We start from the raw sequence: 13,682 nt of genomic DNA on the forward strand, positions 1-13,682 counted from the left end.
ACAAACTGGCCAATTGTTGCTTTGGTCGAAACAACGACTGCCTATACGCTTTTGCTCAAATTCTTCCCGAAAGTTGGTAACTTACCAACAATCAGGTAAATGCCCTATACCAATATTATCAGGTGGAATGACATTGCCTTTTCTCTCTTTTGACATTGCTTATTTTCTGTTTTTGTTCAGCTTGCCAACTTTGTTTCAGGCGAATCTGCGTTCTGAAGACAAACCTTTGATTCAGATTCGGGTGCAGAATATGTATAAACAACTTTCTTGAAAACATAGCAATATCTTTGTTGAATGACAAACCATTCCCGTGTACTCGTGTAGCCTTTATAAGAACTATTTTGGCCCAACCACTCTACCTCACTGCTCAACACAACCGCAAAATGGTCCGAGTGTTTCTCCCCAATTAGTGAAGAGAAGTTTTGACGAGACGGGCCCTTGAACTTCACTTGGTTCGCAGCGGCTCGGGTAAATAGCGTGACTGCAGCTTTCCTCGGTCGGGTTTATGGTAGGATGTTGTTGGTTCCGCGGCTGGCTCGAAGATCAAAACTATTTAAGTTCCCATTAAGACGCGCCGGAGGAAAACATTGGCAGAAGTTCAAGTCGGCATTTCGGGAGGAAGACGAAAATCTCACTGGTTTGTTCAAAGGCATGAAGTGAAGTGGTTTTATCAGAAGTCTTCAAACTACATTGATTTTCATCTATCGTGTTCAATTAATTTCCATCCTGGTAAGAGTGTAACATATTAAAAAATACAGTGTGCAGTAACCTTACACGGTAAAAAAAAAATGGTAAAACACTTTTGGGCAATGTTATTTGGCCATCGTTAGTATGAAATCAGTTATTGGGTAAAGCGGGTACAGATTCCCAAAAATGTTCGGAAAATTTGCCAGAGAATGTGGTCAGTTGGTATGTCGACCAACACTGGGCAAAATAACAACCCAGTTTCCCAACTCTTTTTGAGAAATTGTGTACTTATGACAACTCAAAGGTGTGGGTCGTTTTAAAACCCATACAATTTATCACGATTTCGGAGAAAACGTTGAAAAAACTGTTTCTTTGCATCTGACGCGCCCAGTTCGTTTTTTCCTCCCTTAATTATGCCATTTTTAAGCTCTGCATGGCAGGAGCTTCTACGTGTCACTTGGTGGTCGGTCGGTCGGTCGGATGGTCTGTCTGTCTGTCCCCGAAAATTGACCAAAACTATGGTATTCCATAATTTATGTGCCATCGGCGTCGCATTTTTCGGCGTCGCACTTTTAAGCTCTGGTAGGATTTTGATCGATTTAATGCAAGATCTCATGCAAGACAGCACCGGGCCAGAACTTATTGTGCATTCGCTCTTGTTTTGTTTTGGGCTCGTCCGGGATGTATTTTGCATCGTCATGTCGTCGTGCCATCACCACTCTCTGTCGCAAACATCCCAATCCCAAGAGTCGCACAATTATATTTGAAACAGATCCTATGTAAGTCGCCCTTTGTTTCGTTTGTATTTCAGCTCCAAATAATGATATCACAGCGGTCTTTCCTGAAATGTGGTTTTTATCCAAGTCGTCTCCGGTGCCCCGCCAAACAATTAAGACCCATCGATCTGTCAGTGTTTTTGAGGCTTTCAGGTATTATTCTATGCCTTTCCTCTTCATTCCCCGCCCGATGTGACAACAAATGGACTGACTGACTGGGACGCGTTTCCGTTCTTTGATTCTCCAACTTCCGCTGTTATCACCATGAGGGGTTCAACAACTTGGCAAACCAAAAACTTAATCGCTTTCTGGAAGCATATTAATCGCTTTCTAGAAGCATTCCGTGGACACGCTGTCCTACATTTGACGTTGCTGAACTTACCGATCGATGACTTGGTTTCATAAGTTAAATCCCCCTTCTTCTTTTTTTTAAAGCGAATAGAAACACCCCAATATTTCAAGCCACTCTTGAAATGTTCGAAATTAGCCATTATATTAATTCTAGATAAGACAACTCTATAGTTAAATCAATTATAGAGCATTCTACTTAAATTATGCGAGTTCAAATAAATTATATTAATCTACGGAATTCTCGTTTATTTTCCATACCTTTTTGAACTTATCGTTCGCATCCTTTAAATTTATCGTTAAAGGATTTCAAAATCCAATTTCTGTGAGAGAGGTGGCTAAATGATATGAGGGTGGGGCTCAACGTAGCCGGAGGGGGGTCCGTACCTAGTGCCTTGTTACCTTGTTATTTTGCCTGCCTAAACACCAATAACTCATACAATTTTTCAACCTTATGTTAAATGTGTATAAATCGACTCGATAAAAATGTAAAAGTATACAAATAACATACATTATGTAAATGCGAACTGCAACTAAGGTTTGTCAAAAACGCAAAAACTAACAAACAATCAAAAATACAAACACATCCCCAACCTACCTAAACATGACCGCATGCAGTATTGCCGGAAAACGATCATTCGCTTTAGTCTGCGTCATGTCGAACGTGACACTGGTACATCCTGGTATTTATGTTTCAACTACTTTTTTCCCCTATTAAAGACACGGATGTAAGTCCCACTGATATCAAACCTGTCCCATCCACCCTCTATCATCTAATGTTATTCTCGTGCGGATGTTGTGCGAATATCAGACAAATAACAACAGATAGGCCTAATCCAAAATGTTCAATCATAGACAAAAACTAAGAATAATAGTCCGCGCCCACTCTTTTTGGCAGGATGTCTTGCCGCGTCGGTGGGCGGGATCCCCGCGGTGCAGCGCGGGCGAGTGGTCAGCTGGGCCGGCTTCGGTGTCAAATGACCGACTAGTGCAGTGAACCTCATGGTGCCGGAACTTGAGGGTTTCAAGTAAACAAAGGGGTATTGTTATTGTGACGGAGGCACTGATTGACAAAGTGACAATGAACTTGAAAATAGCGTGCTTCCTCTTTCGTCATGGGGAATATGACGTGACATAGCTATTGTGTAATCAACACTGCTCTGGTATAGTTTCATTATTTGGATCCACTGCAGCAATGCTTTACGCACGAAATTGGTTGCTAATTATACCTCCGCCAAGGAGGTTATGTTTTCATCGGATTGGGTTAGTTTGTTGTTTGGTTGGTTTGTCTGTTTTACAAGATAACTCAGACAGTTATGGAAGGATTTACATGAACATTTTTTGTTGGGGTGGTCCTTGGCACAAGTACAAATTGATTAGATTTTGGAATTGATCCGGATCTGGGTCTGGATCCAGTATTTTTTTTAAAGGATTCTTCGCCATTTATGCGAGTATTTCTTTTGGGCATACTGACAATTGTACTGGGAACTGTTTAGCCTTGGCGCAGGTTTGCGCTCTCTGAGTGCTTTCTTGTTGTTTTTGGTTCGGTAAAAATTTTAACCAACCAGAATCGTGATTTCAGGCTGTCTGGAGTAGGAACGATGTTTAATAAATTCACAAAATTCCAGAACATAACTTTTTAAACCTTGAAAGTTGGTTTACAATAAATATCATGTATTAATATTATATGCTCTAAACATATTCCAGACAGTGCTATGCAGTACACTTTTTTCTTTTGGAGATTGATTAAAAGATGGCATTTTTTTGCGTCGGGGTGATATAAATCAAATTAGATTTTGCCCTTCGCCGACGTTTAAACACTGTATACTCAGTGTGTTACCTCCCGAGTGAAAGTTGGAAAAAAATCGCTCGGGTGGGTCTCGAACCCACGACCTCCTGCTTTCTAGCGCAGATGTTTTGCAACTCGACCACCGAGCTAACGGGATCGGTTGATTGATTAATCATCCAACCTCGTAATATATGTAGCTCACGTAGACCCTTAATGTATGCATTTAATCGAGTAAATTGAACAGAGGTCTGTTAGCTGGTGGGCAGACCAATAATCGTCAGCATTTTCTGCCGTTCTGCTCCATCAAGTTCGCCACTGTCAACCCTGGGCAAACGGTAATCGATGCCCGTGCTGGTGGAGAGTACACGGGACTTGAATCCTTGGAAGAGAAAAAAAAGTGCCCGAAAAATTGGGCATTTTGGAGCACTCAACAAATCAAGTGATGGAGGGGTATAGGTGTCCATGGCTCCAGGACTTCTGAAACAGTATCCGGCGAAAAACAAGATCGATGAATAAAAAGGTCGACTAGGAATTGATGCTCATCCTAAAAGGTACGAATTAGTAGAGAGGACTGGTGTTGCTAAGTTCCATCAAGAATGAGCAGGCACGTAGGCGCGTATCAATATGCATTAAAATGTGTATCACTGCACAGCCTTCTAGCTATATAGACTCGTCATCGTGGAAGTACAGATGGTTAACCCAACAGAATTTGATCCGATGCTCATTGCCTTGTAAATCGCATGAGTGTATGTTCGGTCATCGCTGACTTTACCACTGGTGGAGGAGACTAGTTGCCTTGAGGGTGTATACACATTTTAGGATGGGGATTGTTGAGATTTGATAAAGTTTATGAGAAAGAGAGTGACATGTGTCACATGTCTGACGTCTATAAGGACTTGATTTTTGTGCGTGTGTGTGTAGGGATGTGGTTTTGAAGGTTAGGCCTAACTGCAACTGATGAAATGAAGGACCAAACAGTTCTCCTAAAGATGAATGTTATTATTTAAGGTTGTCCGCACCTGCGCTGATGAAAAGGGGAAATGATTTCTCAAGTGGGCGTTAACTAGGCACGAACTCTCTGTGTCCACCGGTAAATAGGAATCGTCACAGACTTTACTCACGAGTCGGCCATATTAAATTGAAAGAGAGGTAAACTCTTCATTTTTGGAACTTGCGAGTAGAAGTGAAGGCAATGAAAAACAAGTTCATTAATACCAGTCTGCTCTGATGTATATTTTTAAATGCGTGATTAAACATACCCTAATGTTTAATCCACATTTTAAAATTGAGGCATTGGAACGCCCTCAAATCATAAATAGTCTGGCGCCATCCCATTCAACAGTTTACAATTTATAAAATACATTCAGGGAACACGATCAAAAATGACTTCCTCGTAGATAAGGTCTATTGACTTCAAATCTTGGAGGTGGTGGAAGAGCCACTCCTTTCTACTCCTTCTTCAAAAAAGCCTTCAACAAAGACTGGATAACAACATAATAATTAGACCAAAAAACCTTCAAAACTTCGTTTTGCTTTTAAATTGACAGGTTTTTTGTTTGTTTTCATATTTTATTCAGCACCATCGGCGTATAACCACCCACCAACTATTTGTTTAAAATAATTATATTGAAACAATGTTGATCATAATAGCTTCAATTGATTATTTTGACTGCTTTATGTTTTTTCCCCAAGATTTTGGAATTACCTATATACCAAACAGCAACAACATTGGTCCCGCGGCATGTCAATTTCAAAACACTGTTATTAAAACATTTATACCAACATTACACATTTGATTGATTTGGCTATTACAAAACACTCTGCCCCGCCAGGCCACGAAAACGACTCGTCATATCCTGGACACACCCGAAAATCATCTGTTTTAATTCATGAAAATGACAACTGGAAATTCATTGCAAAAAGTGGGTCCGTTTTGTTTTTTGCAAAAAGGATACCCTTTTTTCATGGCCCGGCAGTGGTCAAGGAAGAAATTTTGGCTTGTCAGTGCCAAATAGCCTTTATGCAACGAACTTTTTTACAAGAAACCGTCTGGTTTCAATTTTTTGTTAAAGTGAACACCAAAATTTGTGTTTTTGTTTCCGACAAAAATTAAAATACTGAATCAAATTACTCCAGTTTGATGGTACCTTTTTACTCAATGATTATGAGTTCTGTGAGCAGTTACTCTGTGATATCAAACAACAGCCACTCACATTTCTAGTGTTGCAACTCACTTCTAACCGCTAACCACCTTATGACCAATCAAGGGCTGTATTATACACGACTTGTGTTTGTTGGATTTCTTACCAGCAATGCTATTGGCCAGCTACCATAAACATGTACATTTTGTGTCCAGCTTGAGTAGCACACATCTGAAAGCATGGCTTTATGATGGTTCCTTATCGTTAAACTGATACATGGTACTAGATTGAGAAATGTCACGAACTGGGAGCTAGCTGTTCACATCGGGATAACAATGTGCTTGAGGGATGTCATCATTTGCCTTAATCAATCAACTTACTTCTAATAGACACACTGTTTCCATTAAGCATAAGTAAGAGCTGTCTGTTATGATGTGGTCCATGGATTTTGTTACCAATGGGGGGCAAATGGCACCGACACTTTCGTCTCTGTTACCATTCGCTCCGTCTGGCGTACAACATGTCATGGACTATATCAAAGCGGACAAAAAACATGTTGTAGTCTACCATTTACGTGACGACGTGTGGAAACCCTCCATTCATGTCGTATCAGTCATGCGTAGACCCAACACACAATGGCTTGAATCAAACCTTGTATATGTATTCTTTAAATGTATATACAGGAAACACAATGTTTACTTAATAGAATCCTGCAACAATTTGTTTTCTCCATAGTTGATGTCCTGGTCTTGCTGACTAAACGTGGTTTTATTGCACAAAGTATAATTCTGCCACGTACGGCACGTATTCTAAAGGGTAAGACATTTCGGATCAGAGTGGTAGGTGACGGTACCGGTGACGTAATGCCCAATTCGCAACAAGGGTATCTCGTCAAGCAGGTAGGACATTATAAATAAAACTTTAAATTTCATTTCGTTAATTTGTCACGACAGAACACGAGGCCTACACTTTTGAGAGAGTGACTGGTTCGACTTCGAAGTCGATCATAGGTCAAATCAGACATCATGGGACAGAAACGGGGGGAAGGGGGGGGAGGCGGGGGAAAAACGGTGCAAAAACACTTAATTACACTTCAATTGAAAAGCTTGTTACTGGACCTGAGACTGAATGACTTATGATTGACTTGCGATGATTTTGTTGAGAATTTACTGCAAGTTAAACTCGCGTGTTAATCGATAAATGCGAGAATTATTTGAGGGGCACATTGTAAAATGTCTAAATTTGAATGAATCACCGTCAGGATGGCAGATGTTTTGTGGCCAAAAAAAACACCGCATCCTCCCCTAGATCAATCAAAAAGTATCAGGTCTGAACTCCGGAATACGGAAGACCGAGGAGCACGTTGATTGGAATCAGGACTTGGCTGTACCTTAGGGGGGTCAGTGCAAAAGCAATGTTTCAGGTCATGAACTCACAACCGACCGGGATCTCGGAAATAGGGGTACGTCCGGTGGGAATAGTGGCCCCTTACTTCTTTTCCCCCCGTCGGCCATGCATTGACTACTCGTCGGCTCATGCTCACGAACCTGACGCGGATGCAGGTTGTCAACGGTGCAGTCACGGTTGGCAACTGTGGACCTCACCCCATTACAACAGAACTGCACAGACAATTCCACAAATATAGCTAGTTGGCCTAAAATTAAGACCAAATACTTTAGACCGATTGCAAGATAAGGTCGTCATCCTTCGGGACAATATAGCCCAAATGCATTAATTTCAAAGCTAAGTATATTTCATTCTTCATATTACGATTCCTTGTACTACGCAAACTCTTCTATTCCGAAAAGTTGACCGATGTGACAATGTGCTTTTGCACCGACAACGAAGTTTGTGTTTCTTTGCGTAGATTTACTCCCGTCTTAGTGCAAAAATTCCCAGCTGTCCGATAAAAGTACGTAGGCTATCTGTAGAAAAGATGTTGTCGTGAAAAGACTTGCAGGTGTGTGAAGCTCAAAGCAATGTAAGCCCATGATTAACCAAGATAAATCGCAGAAATGTGACATAGTTACAGACACGCCCGTCTTGTTTTTCCTTCAAATTTTGTCTGCCATTTTGAATTCACAGGCTTTATTTGTGCATTACAGCCGTACAAAGAACCCAATGGTGTTCTCAGATATATAGCGAGTGATTTGAGTTTCTTGCAAGCCAAGTTTTTTTTCCAAAGCCCGATTCCGAATGAACCAATCACTGACAATGTTACATAGACCCCGGACGTTCGTGACATATGACCTTTGTACACATCCTCGTCCAACAAGTATCAATGCCAAACATCGGCCTAGCAACGGTTAGGGGCCTACAAGTTAGGACTTCAACTGAATGTCCGCAATCGTACGTTCAAATCTGTGGAATGAGTACCTGTAGTTGAAATACGTGTTGACATGGGGATACAAACAGGGGGATCAAAATGCAGGATTAAGAAATGCAACGGCACTCCACTGATCGTTTTTTTTTTTTGTTTTTTTTAAATGACCTTAAATACCAATTATAGTGTCTATATTTAATGGAAAGAATGTATTATGAGATACCTGTTTTTTTAATGCTCTTCTTTATACCCGCAACAACGAGCAGTTTCTAATGCAATTTAAACCAATCCACATCCGTCTGTATGTAAACATGAACCGGAATGGCGCCCCAAACGCCTTCATCATTTACGCAGTAAAAATACGAATCTATCGTACACGCGATTTTCACATTGACCAAGTGTGCTCAAAATGCTGAATTTGTTCGCTTATTAAATTGTTGTAAATATGGTAAATATAGATACATTGTACTGATTTTTTTTTAAAGAAGCATACGCACACACATTGTATTTATATCTGTTTCGTCTTCAGACTTTACAACATTGAATGAAAATGCACCACCACTGGTTAGATCATATTTTTACCAAAAAACACTTATCTCGAAATTCGTTACGCCTTGAGCCTAGAAGCTTAGGTATGAATTCAATATGTCACTTCTTTCACCCCAAATAATCAGTAATAAAATTTCGAATTTACACATTATTTGGGATACAAAAATTGAGCACATTTATCTTTTTTCAGATGTAGATTATACCCTAAGGATGATAATCAACGACACATTCATATACAGCTTAATATAACAAGAGTAGATAATATACCATATCATGTTTCAGTAGGAATAAAAGAATGACCGGCTTTTCAGTCACGTGATATACGTGGCTGCACCTGTGCTATATCACCTGGCTACTCCAAAAGACCAGTTGACTGAACCCCATTTCGTTACCAAACAGAGAACAGGCTTATGATTCGCGGCCATCTTGGTTTAGTTACCAGAAGGTAAAGGGAAGGTACTATGGAGAGATAGGCGAGGTACCAGTCTAACCAGTTATGAATGTATATATGTGAAGAAACTCTTTCGCATTTATGCAGTTGGCCCTCCTTTGGTCACATTTCAAAGATTTTTGCCTGTTAATGGTGACAAAAATGGAGTGTCAATTAACTGGCCTTTTATGAATGGTAACCAGGGTCGTCTGCAGTCCAATCAAGCGAGCCTTTTAGCGTGGGTACCAGTTTAAGCAGCTTGTAACCCATAATCCACAGTCCTATGAACGTTCCGAGTACACATGTGTATAGTTGGAATGATCCACAATGTTGCGGCGGCCATGTCCTTTGTTGTGCTGGCCATGCATGCCTTGCTATCCGTGGTTTGGCAGTGTTGCGGAAGATGGAAGTCCTAGCATTATTTCACGAACAGAAGACTCAAGAAGTGTACTACGGGTGCTTCGGTTTGCGTGGTATGAACTCCGTGACACGAGTGCGTCGCTGTGCACAACAAGATGTCATCACGCATGCTCAACAGGCCGTTCTCACAAGCATAATTATATGGTCCCACTTCGTCCAATGCGGTGTCGCCACGTGTTTTTTCGTCACCAAGCCAGCGTAATAAATAAATACTTCTTCGAAGTCATTTGGTACAATATTAATTTACAATGATATAAATTACCAATCTTCATATAAAAATATCGTTACACTTTATATACATAAACTTACATAAGCTAGTTCTTGAGGGAGGAGGAAGGGGAGAATATTGGTCCGTGGCAAGGCGGACGATTGATGCGTGCGACGTGGTAAAAACATGAATTATTCATCAGCTGGCTGTGTCCTCGTTCCTTGTGGCGTCCACATTCGTCGCCAGTTGCCGAATCAACTCGTAGAAGCTATAACTGTTTGCCGAGCTCATGGAGGTATCATCGGCGGGATTGTCCTCGGGTAGGGGCCGTTTCAAGAACTGTACGGACTTGACGCCCGGCCGAGTCCGGTGAGCCGGAATGGCTTGTCCGTCCTTATTGAATCCCAGGTACATCTCGGTTTTCTGGACCAGTCTCAACTCCGTGTAGGTGTTCCTTATGGTTTCCGTAAAAACACACGATACACTGCCTTCTCTCTTGATCTTCTTCTGGGAAATGGAAGGGGAAATAAAAGAGGAAAGGTTTGTAATCAAAACCACTGCGTTTTCAGTTTGCAAGTTTTATGTCACTCTTATAGAGGTCCCAGAGTTGTCAAGGTCTCTGGGTCAAAATTACCCGGAAAATGATCAAGGTGAGTGTCGTGTTACCCCGTAAAGTATCAGGGCGAATATGACCCGGATTCCGGGGGTAATCAGACCCGGGACTTTTTTTAATAGTGAACAAATGCTCAAGGAAGCTCAGCTGACTGGTCGTCCTTTCATTCAAGGAGCCTGAATCTATATAATTACACCTGCCGTAGAGATCATTAGGGGTACGTAAATGTATTCTCTCCGACACGAATTGGTAACTTCTTCATCTTTGAATCTGATCGGGCTATTGCTGTTATAGTATTCCGCATTTTAAACGCAGTAAAATGTTCACACGTCGCACTGTTTAATAGTTTAACAAAGAAAGATAATACAATGTGGTCCCACAACTAAAACATGTCAAACGACATGCATCTGCAGTTTGATTGTTGAAAGACAATCTTATGCATCTTAAAACGAAAAAAAAAAACCACAGCGCAATGAGCCAGTGAACGAGTGGCAAGCAGCAACTAGGCCTATACTTGAACATTTCTCAAACACTAGATCGTTGGCAATCGAATGAAGAGATCGAACTATTTTGTATTGTGGAAACATCAATTTACAAGAAACCCTAGTTAAGGTGACCCCATGTAAGTCCTTTATGGTTCAAGTGGTTGTGAGATGAGCTATTGAACATCTTATCATAAAGGCAAACAGAGATATTGGAAAGGCATGTAAAACCACGCGATTCCAGAGGTTGTGCAGCCACCTCAAACCTTCTGACCGATTTAACCTCGGCCAAACGGTTTCTTTCACTTTTTTTCTCTTCAGTTTTACTCCCCAACAAAACGCCGTCACACCGGGGTGGTCAGACCAGACGAAAGCCCGACAAATCCATCTGGACACCTGACCAATTAAACAGGGAGTATCCAGCACGGCCCGTCTGGTGCGAACAAGGGCCGTTGATGGCCGACGAGCCCCTCTCAGACCACTGCGCGCTAACACATGTTCGTTTTTATCCCAGAATTACCCGACAAGAGCTGAGGATATTATTCGTAACACAGAGTGTCGGGAGACTGATGTTCCTGCCTTAGAAAAATACCTGAAGGACGTTGGATTTAGGAAAGTAAATCGGGCATGGACAACTTTAGAATAACGAGGAGTCTTTTGTGTATGAGGAATGCTACGCTAAACCAGTATACATGCATGTACAAAATGGTCTACGTACATGTACATCCAGTGTATATCCTTCTACATTATATAGTTAACATACAGGGATACCATTCTATACTCATAAGAAAAGTCCTTAGTCATGTCATGTATAAGCCTCAACTTTTTTTCAGTTGAACCCACTTTAGTGAATACGGAGTTCACGTTTATGTCAAGGCTTCTTCAAAATGTATACAGCATCCGGGTTTCAGTCTCTTTATTTCCCGCTTGTTGTGGACTATAATCGTGCCACCAAAAAACATGAGAATGTAAGGAAGCAATTCCCTGTTGGTCAATTTGTGATCAGCTTTCCTTTGTTTTCATTTTGGAATTCAGTGAAACAAATCACTGGCCAAGCAAGTATTTCACTGACCCTTCAACCAGGATATCGGCGAAACAGTTAAGTTGTGAGGCTCAGACATCTCTTTCTATTTCGAAAGGAAAAACTAAACCCTGTATCAGTATAAGTTGCACTGTATTCAGTGTACATCCCTTTGGCCACATGTAACGTAGACTATAGCTCCGTGGGCCAGGGTTTCACTGATCCAAGGCCCTTTAGGGTGCAGGCCAAATAGGCCCGAAATTGCCAACGCTGGACAAATCACGATTTGCATGCCCTCAAATTCTCCGGTCAATTAGAACATTTTGAGGACCATGAACTTGAGGGTTTGTGAAAAAAAAAGAAGGATGGAAGCCGTGCAGGGGACTGCGAGCTCGCATAAATTCGGTTGAAATTAGGCCATGCAATGGCTCTACATGTTGCAATGGAGCGTGCGTCCCAGTTTCAAAATGGCGATGGGCTTCAGGACTACTTTTAGCGGTGCTCATCTTTGGATGGAATTTTCTCCCAAAAGTCATTGGTTAACCACCAAACAATTAACTGAAAATGAAAGATTGTGAAATAAGTTTCAATTTGATGTGTGTCTCAAACACCGTGGTTAGTTGTATTTTTTAATAATGTTGGGAAGTGTGCGTAATTATCACTGAGGTTTATGGCAGTCTATTTACTGGTCTCGGTAACCTATAAAATAGTGAAAGTCTCTCAACACTCTCTCTTGAGTCTAGCTTCCTGCTGCCTACCTACCCGGCCAGTACACGTGCTTTCCGCGCATTTAACATACTCGGTAAATTAACTGCAATGACACCAGACCAATGCCGTACAGAGGAGGTTGGGAACTAGACTTCTAAGACTTGAGACTGAAGTTGCTTTTTGCAACGCCAATAATGCCTGTCCTAGATTTTTTTGGTAAGCAACTAGGAAAGAAGTGGCGTCCAAACTTGTTCACTTACTTTTGTTAAAGTAAAGGCGAACAAACTGACAATGAAATGCTCGCATTGATACCCCTTTCTCAGTTTCTATACCTGAGGGATGACTTAAACTTTCGAGCTAAACATGCAATGGATATGGCACTCTACTAAATGCGATAGATTTAAAATATTATTGAATCTGAAATAATGTTCCCGGGGTGCTTGGGTATCAGCTTCATCCCGAAGCTACGGCTCCATTTTCATCCACCGATGATCCACTCACAAAAAAAATAGAGGGTGAGCCGCAGTTCACAATGAAAGAAGCCGTAGAAAAACCCGAAGCTCACCCCGGGCCGGGCGGAACCTACCAGACTCAACCAACAAAGTCGCCCTTGTTGTTTTTGCTGGGAGGAACAGGGGAGGTCTGGTTTCACAAAAGGGTAAAAAAAAACCGTCAATTTTGATAATGGAATTAAAAGTAGAAAGCATAGAAAAGCACAAGGCTCTGCGGGCCGGAGCGGGACAGTTGGAGCGCGAATTGTCTTTAATTTAGCGCCAGACGACTCTTTGCCCGAGAGCAGATTGGGTTAGAACGGTGAGCTGTAGGAACTCATAAACGTTGGGCAATTAAGCGCACTTCCGTCGTGGTAATCGACACACGTGTATAGCCCAGTGGCATTGATGTATTCAGTGTAACTCCGTGTGTATTACCTTGCGATATAAAAATGAACATGGAGCACAATACGTACTGAATATTTTCTTTGTAGGACAATTGGGAAATATCTTTTCAGCTTTTCAAGGGTCTTCCATATTGTGAGGTTTGATTTTTTAGCTCTGCTTTCAGAAAGAAACCCGATAGCCTCTGAAGCTGTTCCCTCAATAAGAATAAAAGAGATCCTTAACGATTGCAACTTGACTTGACAGCATTGTACAGCTGGAAACTGGAACTAAAATGAATAGTATGGAACC

General features: G+C 41.4%; 1 protein-coding gene across 4 annotated transcripts in view; it reads right to left on the reverse strand.

Moving 5' to 3' along the window:
• Positions 1 to 5,123: 5,123 nt before the first annotated feature.
• LOC119739740 (fibroblast growth factor 18-like) overlaps positions 5,124 to 13,682 on the reverse strand; it is a 29,594-nt gene continuing 21,035 nt past the window's right edge. For 3 of the 4 annotated variants that reach the window (XM_038214784.1, XM_038214785.1, XM_038214782.1), the window contains exon 5: positions 5,124 to 10,178. In XM_038214784.1, coding sequence (XP_038070712.1) covers positions 9,870 to 10,178 — 309 coding nt within the window. In that variant the 3' untranslated portion in view covers positions 5,124 to 9,869. The remainder of the gene's footprint in view (positions 10,179 to 13,682) is intronic. The other variant, XM_038214783.1, reaches the window with a different exon arrangement.

This window comes from Patiria miniata, unplaced genomic scaffold (genome assembly GCF_015706575.1).
Source record: "Patiria miniata isolate m_02_andy unplaced genomic scaffold, ASM1570657v1 HiC_scaffold_4, whole genome shotgun sequence".
NCBI classification, from domain to species: domain Eukaryota; kingdom Metazoa; phylum Echinodermata; class Asteroidea; order Valvatida; family Asterinidae; genus Patiria; species Patiria miniata.